This window comes from Anabrus simplex, chromosome 4 (genome assembly GCF_040414725.1).
Source record: "Anabrus simplex isolate iqAnaSimp1 chromosome 4, ASM4041472v1, whole genome shotgun sequence".
Lineage (NCBI taxonomy): Eukaryota > Metazoa > Arthropoda > Insecta > Orthoptera > Tettigoniidae > Anabrus > Anabrus simplex.
The window spans coordinates 362408633-362422880 of record NC_090268.1 but is presented as its reverse complement, the minus strand read 5'-3'; the positions used below and the strand labels follow the sequence as shown (position 1 = coordinate 362422880).

Sequence of the window (14248 nt, the reverse complement as noted above, 5' to 3'; positions counted from 1 at the left end):
TCATATTTCCGTGTTAGGCAAATTCCTTTTTATACAATCTTGGAATGCCATTCTTTTATCCTCCTCCTCCTCCAATTCCCAAATCCTGATCTTTGGATTCTTCCTCAATAAGATTTCAGGGATTTTTACTTGTTTTAATTCCACAATCAACAATCTACGATCACCTTCCATATTTTCACTGAGGATTATCTTCGTATTCATGACGTATCTTCCCCATTCTTGGTCTGTTATTATAAACTCAATGAGTGTTCCATACTGTCCATCCCAACTATACTGGCTGATCTTATGGCTATTCCTCTTCATACACCATGTGTTCTTTATTATCAGGTTATTTCTGATATAAAAGTCCAATAGTTTCTCTCCATCCTCATTTCTATCGCCATACCCATGTGGGCCCAGAACATTCTAATATCCCATTCTATTGGTTCCCAATGAGCATTCACAGCTCCCATTATCATGACACACTGTGTCTAAAATTGCACTTTAAAAATGTAAACTAAAAGAAACTAAAAGATATTTTAGTCAATCGTTTAATTTGTTTTACGTTATATTTTGCTTTAGAAATTATATGCGAATAAATATTTTTGTGTTGTGGACGAATCATCCGCGTTTCAATTGTTTCTTATGGGAAAACTTGCTTTGATATACGAGTGCTTTGGATTACAAGTGTTGTAACCAAGGTTGAAGTTTACAGAACACAACTTTTATTGCTTCACTTTATGATATTTACACAAATAACTGAAATTTATTTTGAAGCAAAAAGGAATATTGTATCTTGAGAAAAGTCTGTCTTTATACAATATGTACAGGTTTACAGTCTTTATATACACTTCTATCTTGAAAAGATAGTCTTTGTGAATTGACACGTTGATAGTCGAGAACTATCTGGCACACTAACATAAATGTTCATGAGAGTCCTTGTTTGTTGAAGTGCCTGAATTCCTAAAAAGCAAGTTCAATTGATTGAAGAAATTCCACCTAGCGAAACTAAGGGAGCTTGCATAACTTAGGGAATGAAAATGGCTTGTAAAAGAATTACGGGACTTAGGCAGCGGAAACAGGTAAGGGAGCGGTGACCAGAGGTGAAACCTCGTACTGCCAGAAATTCAGTCCACCTGGTCGAAGCACATTTTCAAGAGGAGTAGCCTCCGTGCTCGACGTAGGGTGTATTCTGGAGCTGGACACCGGGGCAAGTGGGCAAGTGAGCAGGCCGGGAGCTCCTATTTATAGTACACTCGATGGTCAGGCACGCGCACTGAGGGCTGCGCGTCGAAGCTAGCAGAATGATACACAGGCGCGCGTGCAGCTGGCTGGCGGAGCGAGAAGGGAGCGCCGGACATACAACAACAAGCATGTTGCCGGAATGAATTATGCTCGCAATCCAAGGTTCCACTGTATTAATATGAGTTTATTTAGTGTAAGAACCTGTAATTAATAGTATATACATTATTATTACCTATATAATATACATGATGTATATTCCACTACAATATTGTGCAACACACTGTAATATCCCATTTTGGTACAGAAAACGATTGTATTATTTATGAGGTTAAGTCATGAAACGTGCTATATATATATATATATATATATTGATATGAGTTTAGTTAGCGTGAGAACCTGTAATTAATAGTACATAAATTATTATAACATGTATATATGATGTATAATCTACTACAATACTGTGCAACACATAGTAATATCCAGAACAAGGCACTGGATGGTTGTAGAAAGTTCTATACATTGTAACTATGCTATTGAACACATAAATTCATGAGAAGATATGTTGTGACATATCCTTCTAGAAGCCTGGCCAGGCACATATATTAGAAGGCAGTCTTGATGGTGGAGTTGAGTTATTGTTTAGTTGGAGTTGTTTTTGTGAGCTCATAGTGTGATTCTGATGACATGTTACTGTAACAATCAAATTTTTTCAAGATGGCAGTTGCATTCTTCTTATTCTCCGTAGTCTTGTTTTGTTTGTGATGGCAGTTGATTAGGTTATGTGCGTATAATGTGAAATAAGTTGTAAATAAATAAGTGTACACAACTGACAGCATTTTGTGTGCGTCTTTGTGAATACATCAAGGTGCATAATGTCATGAAATACTGTGCAAAGAATAGAAGGTTAAGAAAAGATTGCAAAAATAGAGACCACTTTCCTTTTATAAATAAGATGACATCTTTCAAGCACTCTTAACCAAATGAGGTCATGGTATAATTTTAAAAGATTTCAAACTTTTCTGAAGACAGTTCTGATTTCCCGATTTTTTCCTTTGCCTGGATAATGAAGTTGGATAACTGAAAAGCATGTTTATTTTCATTACTAATCACCCTGGTGCAAAGAATAGAGGGTTATGTAAAGATTGCAAAAATAGAGACCACTTTACTTTTTTAAATGAGCAGACATCTTTGAGTTCTGTCACTTTCTGAATCACCTGTCCTTCCCATATTTGCTTATTTGCCATTTGTTGGTCATGTTTCCTGTCATTTTCATTTCCTTCCCAACTGACATTTGGTAAATTCAGATCTCCCACTACAATCACATTTCTTTCCAAGTTGTTTCCAAAATAGCTGATTATCTTATCAAACAATTCTGAATCCTTGTCAGTGATACTCTTGCCCGGTCTGTACACTCCAAAGACATCAAGTTGCCTATTATCTTTAGAAATAAGTCTTACACCTAGAATTACATGTTTCCCATCTGTAACTTTTTCGTAGTGTACAAATTCTTCTTTCACCAGAATGAATACTCCCCATCCCACCATTCCTATCCTATCTCTACGATACACACTCCAGTTCCATGAGAAAATTTCTGCATCCATTATATCATTTCTCAGCCATCATTCAACTCCTATTACAATATCTGGTAAATATATATCTATTAAATTACTTATTTCTATTCCTTCTTTTACAATACTTCTACAGTTCAACACTAACAATTTTATGTCATCCTTACTTGATTTCCATTTCCCTGTTCCCTTATCACCGCTCCCTAGGCCACCCCGTTTCCCTGAATGTACCTCCCTATTACCCTTCCAAACACATTTCCTAACTTATACGTACCACTGCAGTTTAAGTGAAGGCCATCTGAGTACAGATCCCTATCTCCTACCCACCCATTAGGATCTAGAAGTCACTCCCAGTTTCCCACATACCTACTCCATAGTCTCATTTAAATCCCCAAACACTCTTCAGTCAGTATCCCTCCTACACAGTATTCCACTGATAAACTTCACGCGTGCTGCATTTACCAGATCCCACACATCTCCAACTATGTTGGTACTTATCAGTCAATCAATCAATCAATCAATCAATCAATCAATCAATCAATCAATCAATCAATCAATCAATCAATCAATCAATCAATCAATCAATCAATCAATCAATCAATCAATCAATACTGACCTGCATTTAGGGCAGTCGCCCAGGTGGCAGATTCTCTATCTGTTGCTTTCCTAGCCTTTTCCGAAATGATTTCAAAGAAATTGGAAATTTATTGAACATCTCCCTTGGTAAGTTATTCCAATCCCTAACACCCCTTCCTATAAATGAATATTTGCCCCAGTTTGTCCTCTTGAATTCCAACTTTATCTTCATATTGTGATCTTTCCTACTTTTATAAACGCCTTTCAAACTTATTCGTCTACTAATGTCATTCCACGCCATCTCTCCGCTGACAGCTCGGAACATACCACTTATGATATAGATGTTGATTCCCATAGGGTATCTGAAATATTTGTCCTGAATGAGCAAATTTATAATACCAATATAAATGGTCCGTTATTGGACATTATAAATTTTCCAGCTAGCTCATTCTTGGTTGCCAGCGTTTCGCCCTCGTGTGCTAGGGCGGGCTCATCAGTTGGTACCTAGCACACCTACCAATACGCTGGCTAGTGCATACCGTGGAGGCCACTGCGTAGGCTAACTGGAGCCACCGGCAGTGCCAATGCACTAAGAGACTTTGTCTCATCACTAAAAATTGATGCCTGCTTGGCCATCAGATGATATAGATGTTGATTCCCATAGGGAATCTGAAATATTTGTCCTGAATGAGCAAATTTATAATACCAATATAAATGGTCCGTTATTGGACCAGTTAGCCTACGCAGTGGCCTCCACGGTATGCACTAGCCAGCGTATTGGTAGGTGTGCTAGGTACCAACTGATGAGCCCGCCCTAGCACACGAGGGCGAAACGCTGGCAACCAAGAATGAGCTAGCTGGAAAATTTATAATGTCCAATAACGGACCATTTATATTGGTATTATAAATTTGCTCATTCAGGACAAATATTTCAGATTCCCTATGGGAATCAACATCTATATCATCTGATGGCCAAGCAGGCATCAATCTTTAGTGATGAGACAAAGTCTCTTAGTGCATTGGCACTGCCGGTGGCTCCAGTTAGCCTACGCAGTGGCCTCCACGGTATGCACTAGCCAGCGTATTGGTAGGTGTGCTAGGTACCAACTGATGAGCCCGCCGAGCACACGAGGGCGAAACGCTGGCAACCAAGAATGAGCTAGCTGGAAAATTTATAATGTCCAATAACGGACCATTTATATTGGTATTACATACCACTTAGTCGAGCAGCTCTTCTTCTTTCTCTCAATTCTTCCCAATCCAAACATTGCAACATTTTTGTAACGCTACTCTTTTGTCGGAAATCACCCAGAACAAATCGAGCTGCTTTTCTTTGGATTTTTTCCAGTTCTTGAATCAGGTAATCCTGGTGAGGGTCCCATACACTGGAACCATACTCTAGTTGGGGTCTTACCAGAGACTTATATGCCCTCTCCTTTACATCCTTACTACAACCCCTAAACACCCTCATAACCATGTGCAGAGATCGGTACCCTTTATTTACAATCCCATTTATGTGATCACCCCAATGAAGATCTTTCCTTATATTAACACCTAGATACTTACAATGATCCCCAAAAGTAACTTTCACCCCATCAACGCAGTAATTAAAACTGAGAGGACTTTTTCTATTAGTGAAACTCATGACCTGACTTTTAACCCCGTTTATCAACATACCATTGCCTGCTGTCCATCTCACAACATTTTCGAGATCACGTTGCAGTTGCTCACAATCTTGTAACTTATTTATCACTCTATAGAGAATAACATCATCCGCAAAAAGCCTTACCTCCGATTCCACTCCTTTACTCATATCATTTATATATATAAGAAAACATAAAGGTCCGATAACACTGCCCTGAGGAACTCCCCTCTCAACTATTACAGGGTCAGACAAAACTTCACCTACTCTAACACTCTGAGATCTATTTTCTAGAAATATAGCAACCCATTCAGTCACTCTTTTGTCTAGTCCAATTGCACTCATTTTCGCCAGTAATCTCCCATGATCCACCCTATCAAATGCTTTAGACAGGTCAATCGCGATACAGTCCATTTGACCTCCTGAATCCAAGATATCTGCTATATCTTGCTGGAATCCTACAAGCTACGCTTCAGTGGAATAATCTTTCCTAAAACCGAATTGCCTTCTATCGAACCAGTTATTAATTTCACAAACATGTCTAATATAATCAGAAAGAATGCCTTCCCAAAGCTTACATACAATGCATGTCAAACTTACTGGCCTGTAATTTTCAGCTTTATGTCTATCACCCTTTCCTTTATACACAGGGGCTACTATAGCAACTCTCCATTCATCTGGTATAGCTCCTCCGACCAAACAATAATCAAATAAGTACTTCAGATATGGTACTATATCCCAACCCGTTGTCTTTGGTATATCCCCAGAAATCTGATCAATTCCAGCCGCTTTTCTAGTTTTCAACTTTTGTATCTTATTGTAAATGTCATTGTTATCATATGTAAATTTTATTACTTCTTTGGCCTTAGTCTCCTCCTCTATCTCGACATTATCCTTGAAACCAACAATCTTTACATACTGCTGACTGAATACTTCTGCCTTTTGAAGATCTTCACATACACACTCCCCTTGTTCATTGCCTAAAGTTGTTACCAATGTGAAACACTTCCACCTTCTCCTTCCCCTCCTCCCTCTCTTCTACTTTCCTCAACATCTGCCTCAACCTAATTCCTGGATAACACTCTACCCTGGTTCCCTTTCCTCTACACACTTTCCCCACATGTCTAACGATGGAATCCTCCATGACCAGAGCCTCAAAACTACCCACCATATTTGATCCTCTCCCCCCCTGGTCAGCCCTATCTTTCCTGACAGCTGCAGAAGCTTCCATGACCTTGTTCTACCTGTCTTTTCCTATCCTCTACTCTACATTTCCCTTTTCTACCTTTTCCCTTCCTCCTATTCCACTCATCTCAGCAACAGTTCCCTGTCCCTCATCTTCCCTCTGTTGTTCTACCCGGAGTGACTCATACCGATTTTGCACAGACACCTCTCCTGAATTCTGATCCTGAATTGAGCCCTTAGCCTGCAATCTCCTTCCCCTTAGAACATTAGACCACCTGCCTTCTACAACTCCACCCTTTCCTTCCCCTCCCTCTTGTACACCTACTGTAACCTGTACATTGTTTGAGGGAATCCTATCTTCCTTCCTGTCTTCTGTGAGAATCCTAATTATCTCCTTCAAACTCTCCAACTCCTCCCTCATACCCCCCAATGCCTCGTCACACCCACAGTTCCTACAATTGATCCTTTGTGGAAAAAATGAAAAGGAAAGGAAAAATAAAATAACTTATTTGCAAAAAATAAATGAACGGAGGGATATATTGTCTGGGATAGTACTCGAAGATCACACGACAATAAGGTAATTAATACATGACTACACTACAATACTACTTAGTTGTACTCTATTTTTATCCTACAACCCCTAACAGGATAAAAACTGCTGTTAATTACTGAATACCAAAATTAATACACAAGAACTACACAATTCCAAACTGCAATTAAGCCTATCCTAATTACAACAACAGAATTATAGAAAGAGTTTCTAAGGATACCTCTACTACACCGGTAACACACAACTATTTTATAATAATAAAATAAGCACACTAAATTCCAATAGGATATTACTCATATACTACTGTACAGTACACTACAATAATTGTTAAACTACGTTCAGATGTATCCTAATTACAATACCGGTACTGTATGTCACTACTAAGCACAAACTGAAATGAAATTTGCACGAACTACTGTACTCAAAGATTAGCAACAAAGCTAAATGCTTAGACAGATTATTATCAATCAATCAATCAATCAATCAATCAATACTGATCTGCATTTAGGGCAGTCGCCCAGGTGGCAGATACTATATTTGTTGTTTTCCTAGCCTTTTCCTAAATGATTTCAAAGAAATTGGAAATTTATTGAACATCTCTCTTGGTAAGTTATTCCAATCCCTAACTCCCCTTCCTATAAATGAATATTTGCCCCAGTTTGTCCTCTTGAATTCCAACTTTATCTTCATATTGTGATCTTTCCTACTTTTATAAACGCCATTCAAACTTATTCGTCTACTAATGTCATTCCATGCCACCTCTCCGCTGACAGCCCGGAACATACCACTTAGTCGAGCAGCTCTTCTTCTTTCTCTCAATTCTTCCCAACCCAAGCATTGCAACATTTTTGTAACGCTACTCTTTTGTCGGAAATCGCCCAGAACAAATCGAGCTGCTTTTCTTTGGATTTTTTCCAGTTCTTGAATCAGGTAATCCTGGTGAGGGTCCCATACACTGGAACCATACTCTAGTTGGGGTCTTACCAGAGACTTATATGCCCTCTCCTTTACATCCTTACTACAACCCCTAAACACCCTCATAACCATGTGCAGAGATCTGTACCCTTTATTTACAATCCCATTTATGTGATTACCCCAATGAAGATCTTTCCTTATATTAACACCTAGATAGTTACAATGATCCCCAAAAGGAACTTTCACCCCATCAACACAGTAATTAAAACTGAGAGGACTTTTCCTACTTGTAAAACTCACAACCTGACTTTTAACCCCGTTTATCAACATACCATTGCCTGCTGTCCATCTCACAACATTTTCGAGGTCACGTTGCAGTTGCTCACAATCTTGTAACTTATTTATCACTCTATAGAGAATAACATCATCCGCAAAAAGCCTTACCTCCGATTCCACTCCTTTACTCATATCATTTATATATATAAGAAAACATAAAGGTCCGATAATACTGCCTTGAGGAATTCCCCTCTTAATTATTACAGGGTCAGATAAACCTTCACCTACTCTAATTCTCTGAGATCTATTTTCTAGAAATATAGCGACCCATTCAGTCACTCTTTTGTCTAGTCCAATTGCACTAATTTTTGCCAGTAGTCTCCCATGATCCACCCTATCAAATGCTTTAGACAGGTCAATCGCGATACAGTCCATTTGACCTCCTGAATCCAAGATATCTGCTATATCTTGCTGGAATCCTACAAGTTGAGCTTCAGTGGAATAACCTTTCCTAAAACCGAATTGCCTTCTATCGAACCAGTTATTAATTTCACAAACATGTCTAATATAATCAGAAAGAATGCCTTCCCAAAGCTTACATACAATGCATGTCAAACTTACTGGCCTGTAATTTTCAGCTTTATGTCTATCACCCTTTCCTTTATACACAGGGGCTACTATAGCAACTCTCCATTCATCTGGTAAAGCTCCTCCGACCAAACAATAATCAAATAAGTACTTCAGATATGGTACTATATCCCAACCCATTGTCTTTAGTATATCCCCAGAAATCTGATCAATTCCAGTCGCTTTTCTAGTTTTTAACTTTTGTATCTTAGTGTAAATGTCATTGTTATCATATGTAAATTTTATTACTTCTTTGGCCTTAGTCTCCTCCTCTATCTCGACATTATCCTTGTAACCAACAATCTTTACATACTGCTGACTGAATACTTCTGCCTTTTGAAGATCCTCACATACACACTCCCCTTGTTCATTAATTATTCCTGGAATGTCCTTCTTGGAACCTGTTTCTGCCTTAAAATACCTATACATACCCTTCCATTTTTCACTAAAATTCGTATGACTGCCGATTATGCTTGCCATCATATTATCCTTAGCTGCCTTCTTTGCTAGATTCAATTTTCTAGTAAGTTCCTTCAATTTCTCCTTACTTCCACAGCCATTTCTAACTGTATTTCTTTCCAGTCTGTACCTCCTTCTTAGTCCCTTTATTTCTCTATTATAATAAGGTGGGTCTTTACGATTCCTTACCACCCTTAATGGTACAAACCTGTTTTCGCATTCCTCAACAATTTCTTTAAACCCATCCCAGAGTCTGTTTACATTTATATTTACCGTTTTCCACCGATCATAGCTACTTTTTAGAAACTGCCTCATGCCTGCTTTATCAGCCATGTGGTACTGCCTAACAGTCCTACTTTTAAGACCTTCCTTTCTATCACATTTATTTTTAACTACCACAGAAACAGCTTCATGATCACTAATACCATCTATTACTTCAGTTTCCCTATAGAGCTCATCTGGTTTTATCAGCACGACATCCAGGATATTTTTCCCTCTGGTTGGTTCCATCACTTTCTGAATCAGCTGTCCTTCCCATATTAACTTATTTGCCATTTGTTGGTCATGCTTTCTGTCGTTCGCATTTCCTTCCCAATTTACATCTGGCAAATTCAGATCTCCCGCTACAATCCCATTTCTTTCCATGTCGTTTCCCACATAGCTGACTATCCTATCAAATAATTCTGAATCCGCGTCAGTGCTACCCTTTCCCGATCTGTACACTCCAAATATATCAAGTTGCCTCTTATCTTTAGAAATGAGCCTTACACCTAGAATTTCATGTGTCTCATCTTTAACTTTTTCGTAGCTTACAAATTCTTCTTTCACCAGAATGAACACTCCGCCTCCCACCCTTCCTATCCTATCTCTATGATACACACTCCAGTGCCGTGAGAAAATTTCTGCATCCATTATATCATTTCTCAGCCATCATTCAACTCCTATTACAATATCTGGTGAATATATATCTATTAAATTACTTAATTCTATTCCTTTCCTTACAATACTTCTACAGTTCAACACTAACAATTTTATGTCATCCCTACTTGATTTCCAGTTCCCTGTTCCCTTATCACCGCTCCCTAGGCCATCCTGTTTCCCTGAATGTACCTCCCTATTACCCTTCCAAACAAATTTCCTAACTTATACATACCACTGCGGTTTAAATGAAGGCCATCTGAGCGCAGATCCCTATCCCCTACCCACCCTCCTACCCATTATTAGTACTATGCTCTAATAGATACACATGAAAGATACAAACGAATATAGCAGGCAAGATACGGTACTATCTAAATGTTCTGTATATACACTACAAGTTTCAGCTGAAATGTGGTTATATGAATTTTTACCGCTGGTGGATTACTATTATTTTCCCTACTACGTGGGATGGAGAATAAAAGTGTCCTTAAATGCTGAGAAATAAGAGGTTGTCTACAATAATTTCTGTCAAAACCACGCCGGGGGCTAAACTGCAATATTATTGGGATATAGGAATTTGATTATTAACTTTTACTCAGTGAATAAACGAAGGTGGAAAGTACAAAGTATGCAGGGAACTAAGACTAAAATTTATCGGAATAATGAATCAGCTTATTTTGTATTTATTTGCACAACTGCCATGTTCATGTAGCAATAATCTTCAACAATCCAAAAAACTGTAAAAGTACCGTGAATATCCAGTGAAATTACCGTGTATTCTCTTTCAAGTCTTTTTAGATCAAAGTTTACAGGCGTATCATGTTATTTAATCTAATAAATTATTACCTTCGTGATAGTTTGAACGGATATCTATACGAAATATCGGAAAAGTTGTAGCGGAAATTACAGTGAGTTACAACTCCTTATGATAATCTGCCTTTGTAAGTACTGTATTATACCAACAAACCTACAGATATTCAATAATATTGTTTTAATCTTTAATATTATTACCTAAATATTTCCTAAACCTAAATTCGAAACAAAGTACACCTGGCTAGCCTACTTAACCTATAAAATGTAATCTACTGAACACCAAATGAATTACATGTTATAAAATTCAAATAAATATCACTACTCCTAATTTCTACCAACAAACACTAAACACCAATATATAAATAGCACTAAATGGAACACACACACACAAAATTTAAATAATTTAAGTAAGTTTTAACTACTTTATCACTACAATAATGCATGAGCTCTCTCAACAGCCAACCGTTCACAAGCACATCCAACAATGTGACCATGCCTTATGTCTTTTTAAAAAATACTTTGAGAGAGAGACACGCACACCATAAATGGCAATAATCATCAGTCTAAAACAGGTTTCCAGCAGAACTGTTTAAAGTGATAAAAATATCAGACAAAAAGTACTATACAAGATTATTATAAAGGAAATTATATCTTTAGAAAAATGACTTAAAAACTTACACTGCTGCAGAATCCCACAAATTGTCCTCTTCTGAATGTATTTGTTTTTCCAGAGCTTGTTCTCATTTCGAGAACCAGCTGGTGAACCTTGGAACTTATCTCTACAAGGTGCTCCTTCCAGTGGGGATCAAGGTACATCAGTACATGATTCAGTGGTAATATATGAATTACTTCCACACACTGTCTATCAGCTTCGATATTCATATCAGCATCATAGTAATTATAAATACCATCAATGTATGGTTGATATTTCACTATTTCTTCATTAATATTTCTATAAAATGAACCATCAACTTTATCAAAAATTATTACTTGACTACCTTGGAGTTTGCTGGTCATCTGCTTCCATTTTATGTTATAGCACATTTCAAATGATGTTCTAACAGCAGGAGAACTCAAGGGAGAGCAAATACAAAACAGACATTTCCCCTTTGTAAGTGTATTCAACTTCTTAACTGTCCTAGAAATGTTATTACAACACAGTGAAACAGCTTGTACTAAATTGTACAAAAAGTCTGATTGGATGAGAAATGTGGAATTTATCATCTGGACAGACATTTTTGTTGCTGGAATGAGTACTTCCAAAGAAGGTTTAAGAAGGCAGATTTCTTCAATGGCAGCTTTTGAGGTATGTCTCAGAAAAGCATCACAGAAATCCTTGAGTAAATTTTCAGTAAAATTTAACAAATGACCTGGCAAAATCAACTGCAGCAAGTTAGAGTCTCTCTTACTCTCTTTTGAGAGATAATCAAGAACTTTATATTTTGTGTCAACTGTTGCTCCAGAGGAATCAAAAACTTTGACTAATTCAAGTATACTTTCTTTTCTAGATACAGGATCTGTTGTCAGAAGCTGTTCCCATATATCACTGGAGAATGCTACTGGACACTCAGCAGTTTTCGGGTTTTCTGTTCTTTCTGTTGCAATTCTACAGGCTGGATCTTTAGAGGAAGTATTCTCAACATTCCTGGATAATGATGAACAATATGGGTGATTATCTGGTGAATTATTATCCTTCTCTAGTTTTACATCATCGCAGACCTCAGAAGTTGAATTAAGATCTCTATCAGACAATATGCTTGAATCTTCTTTGCTTACAGATAATATTTTTTGAAATATAGAGTCAAGATTTTCTGACAGCCGACTAGTCATATTGAAGTGTTTAGACATCTCACTTCATCCGTCAAAAGATTTTCACTGAAAAAGAAGAAATTATAAATCAGCACGATTAAAGCACTGAACAATGTGACTGGAAATGATCAAATACAGTAGGAGGTGGAAGGGTGAGGGATAGAATATACCTTTAAACATAGTCATCAAGCAAATGGCTCATTGCCCTAAAGCACATTATACATTATGACTCAACGTTAGCCCCTGACAGCATACTATGGCTTCATAATCCGAACCTGTAAGGAGTAAGCCGAAGATTTCCAAACAGCGTACTACAGCTTCAAGGTGAGAATACATACAACTATCGGTGTTCTGTGAAATGAATGAACTGTACCAGTAGCATTTAGCGCGTAGGTCACGCTACAAATACGTACGAAGACAACCCTGGAGGGATGATTTCTTGTTGACATCCCCATACATTTATTTTCCAAATGTGGTGAAGGCTATGAATAAAATATGTTCAGACTTCTCCCTAGAACCCCTGCCATTTTCATAGTCCACACGGCTAACATAATCTATATATGTGCTAGTTCCATAATATTAATATATATATTTGAGTTGTTGGGTGTTCCAAATTTAAATTTAAATACTGTAAAACTGTTCATGTATCTGACAAATCTTCATTATTGTTAGAATAATTGCATCAATTACATCAGAGTTTGAATGTTTAGCTTGATTACCACATAGTGTCACGTGCGAGCGGTGCCTGGATTTGCGTGGAATCACATGTGATTCCGCATGACGTCACAAACCCGTATGGCACTCCACAGCAACGAAATGGTAAGCCCCGCGTTACATGATTAAGAACAAACAGTTCAACACTAGAATTTCAAAATACTCTGTTATGTCTTGTTTGTGATAACACTAAAATAGTTCATTTTCACAGTTAATGTTTACCTGTCCGATATTATTAATGCCCTGAGGGAAATGAACTGAAATTTTATCATGTCCATTTTTTACACCCTATTTCTTGCCTAGCTACTCATTCCTTACACCCGGCTGACGAAAATTTCTGGGGAGAACACTGATGTTAGGCAACACAATTCTAAAGCCCAAGAAATAAGACAAAATTCCACCACGTTTAAAAGACACACCAGTGTGAAACTTCCAATAATAATTCACGCACAATTCAAAACATTACGAACTCCAGTGCCACATTAGCTCAAATGAAGGACTTGTGACTTCAATAGTACGGAAGAGAGTGTTCTGTTAAGCTAAGAAGATAAACAATTTCCTTCTTTCTCAAACTTCCCAAAGTGAAAACAACACACTGAAAGTGAAATAAGTTCACAATTCAATATGTAAAGAAAAAGGGTTACACTCAACTCTCCATTAACTGGAATAATGTAGGGTTAAGGCTTCCCAGATAAGTAAAATTACAGTTAACAACAAAAAGTTAAAAATAGAACAGGCATACTGAAAGTATAGTTAAAATGATAATAAATGATACTACTATATTGTTTTTTATTAACTTTCCCAATGTGTTGCAGTAAAAGTAACACTTAGCACAATTTATAAATGGAAAAATAAACAGCACTTTTTGTTGAAACTAATAAAGCAAAGAAAAATATTCAGACTACCTAACTTTACTGTTTCTGAAAATAATCATCGTTTTCTGCTCTTGTACCAAGAAACACTTTTTCTCTT

General features: G+C 37.4%; 1 protein-coding gene across 1 annotated transcript in view; it reads right to left on the bottom strand.

Moving 5' to 3' along the window:
* The window catches only part of LOC136872277 (uncharacterized), a 259648-nt gene extending 247878 nt beyond the window's left edge, over window positions 1–11770 (bottom strand). The window contains exon 1 of the mRNA XM_067146098.2: window positions 11432–11770. Coding sequence (XP_067002199.2) covers window positions 11432–11770 — 339 coding nt within the window. The remainder of the gene's footprint in view (window positions 1–11431) is intronic.
* Between the last annotated feature and the right edge of the window lie 2478 nt (window positions 11771–14248).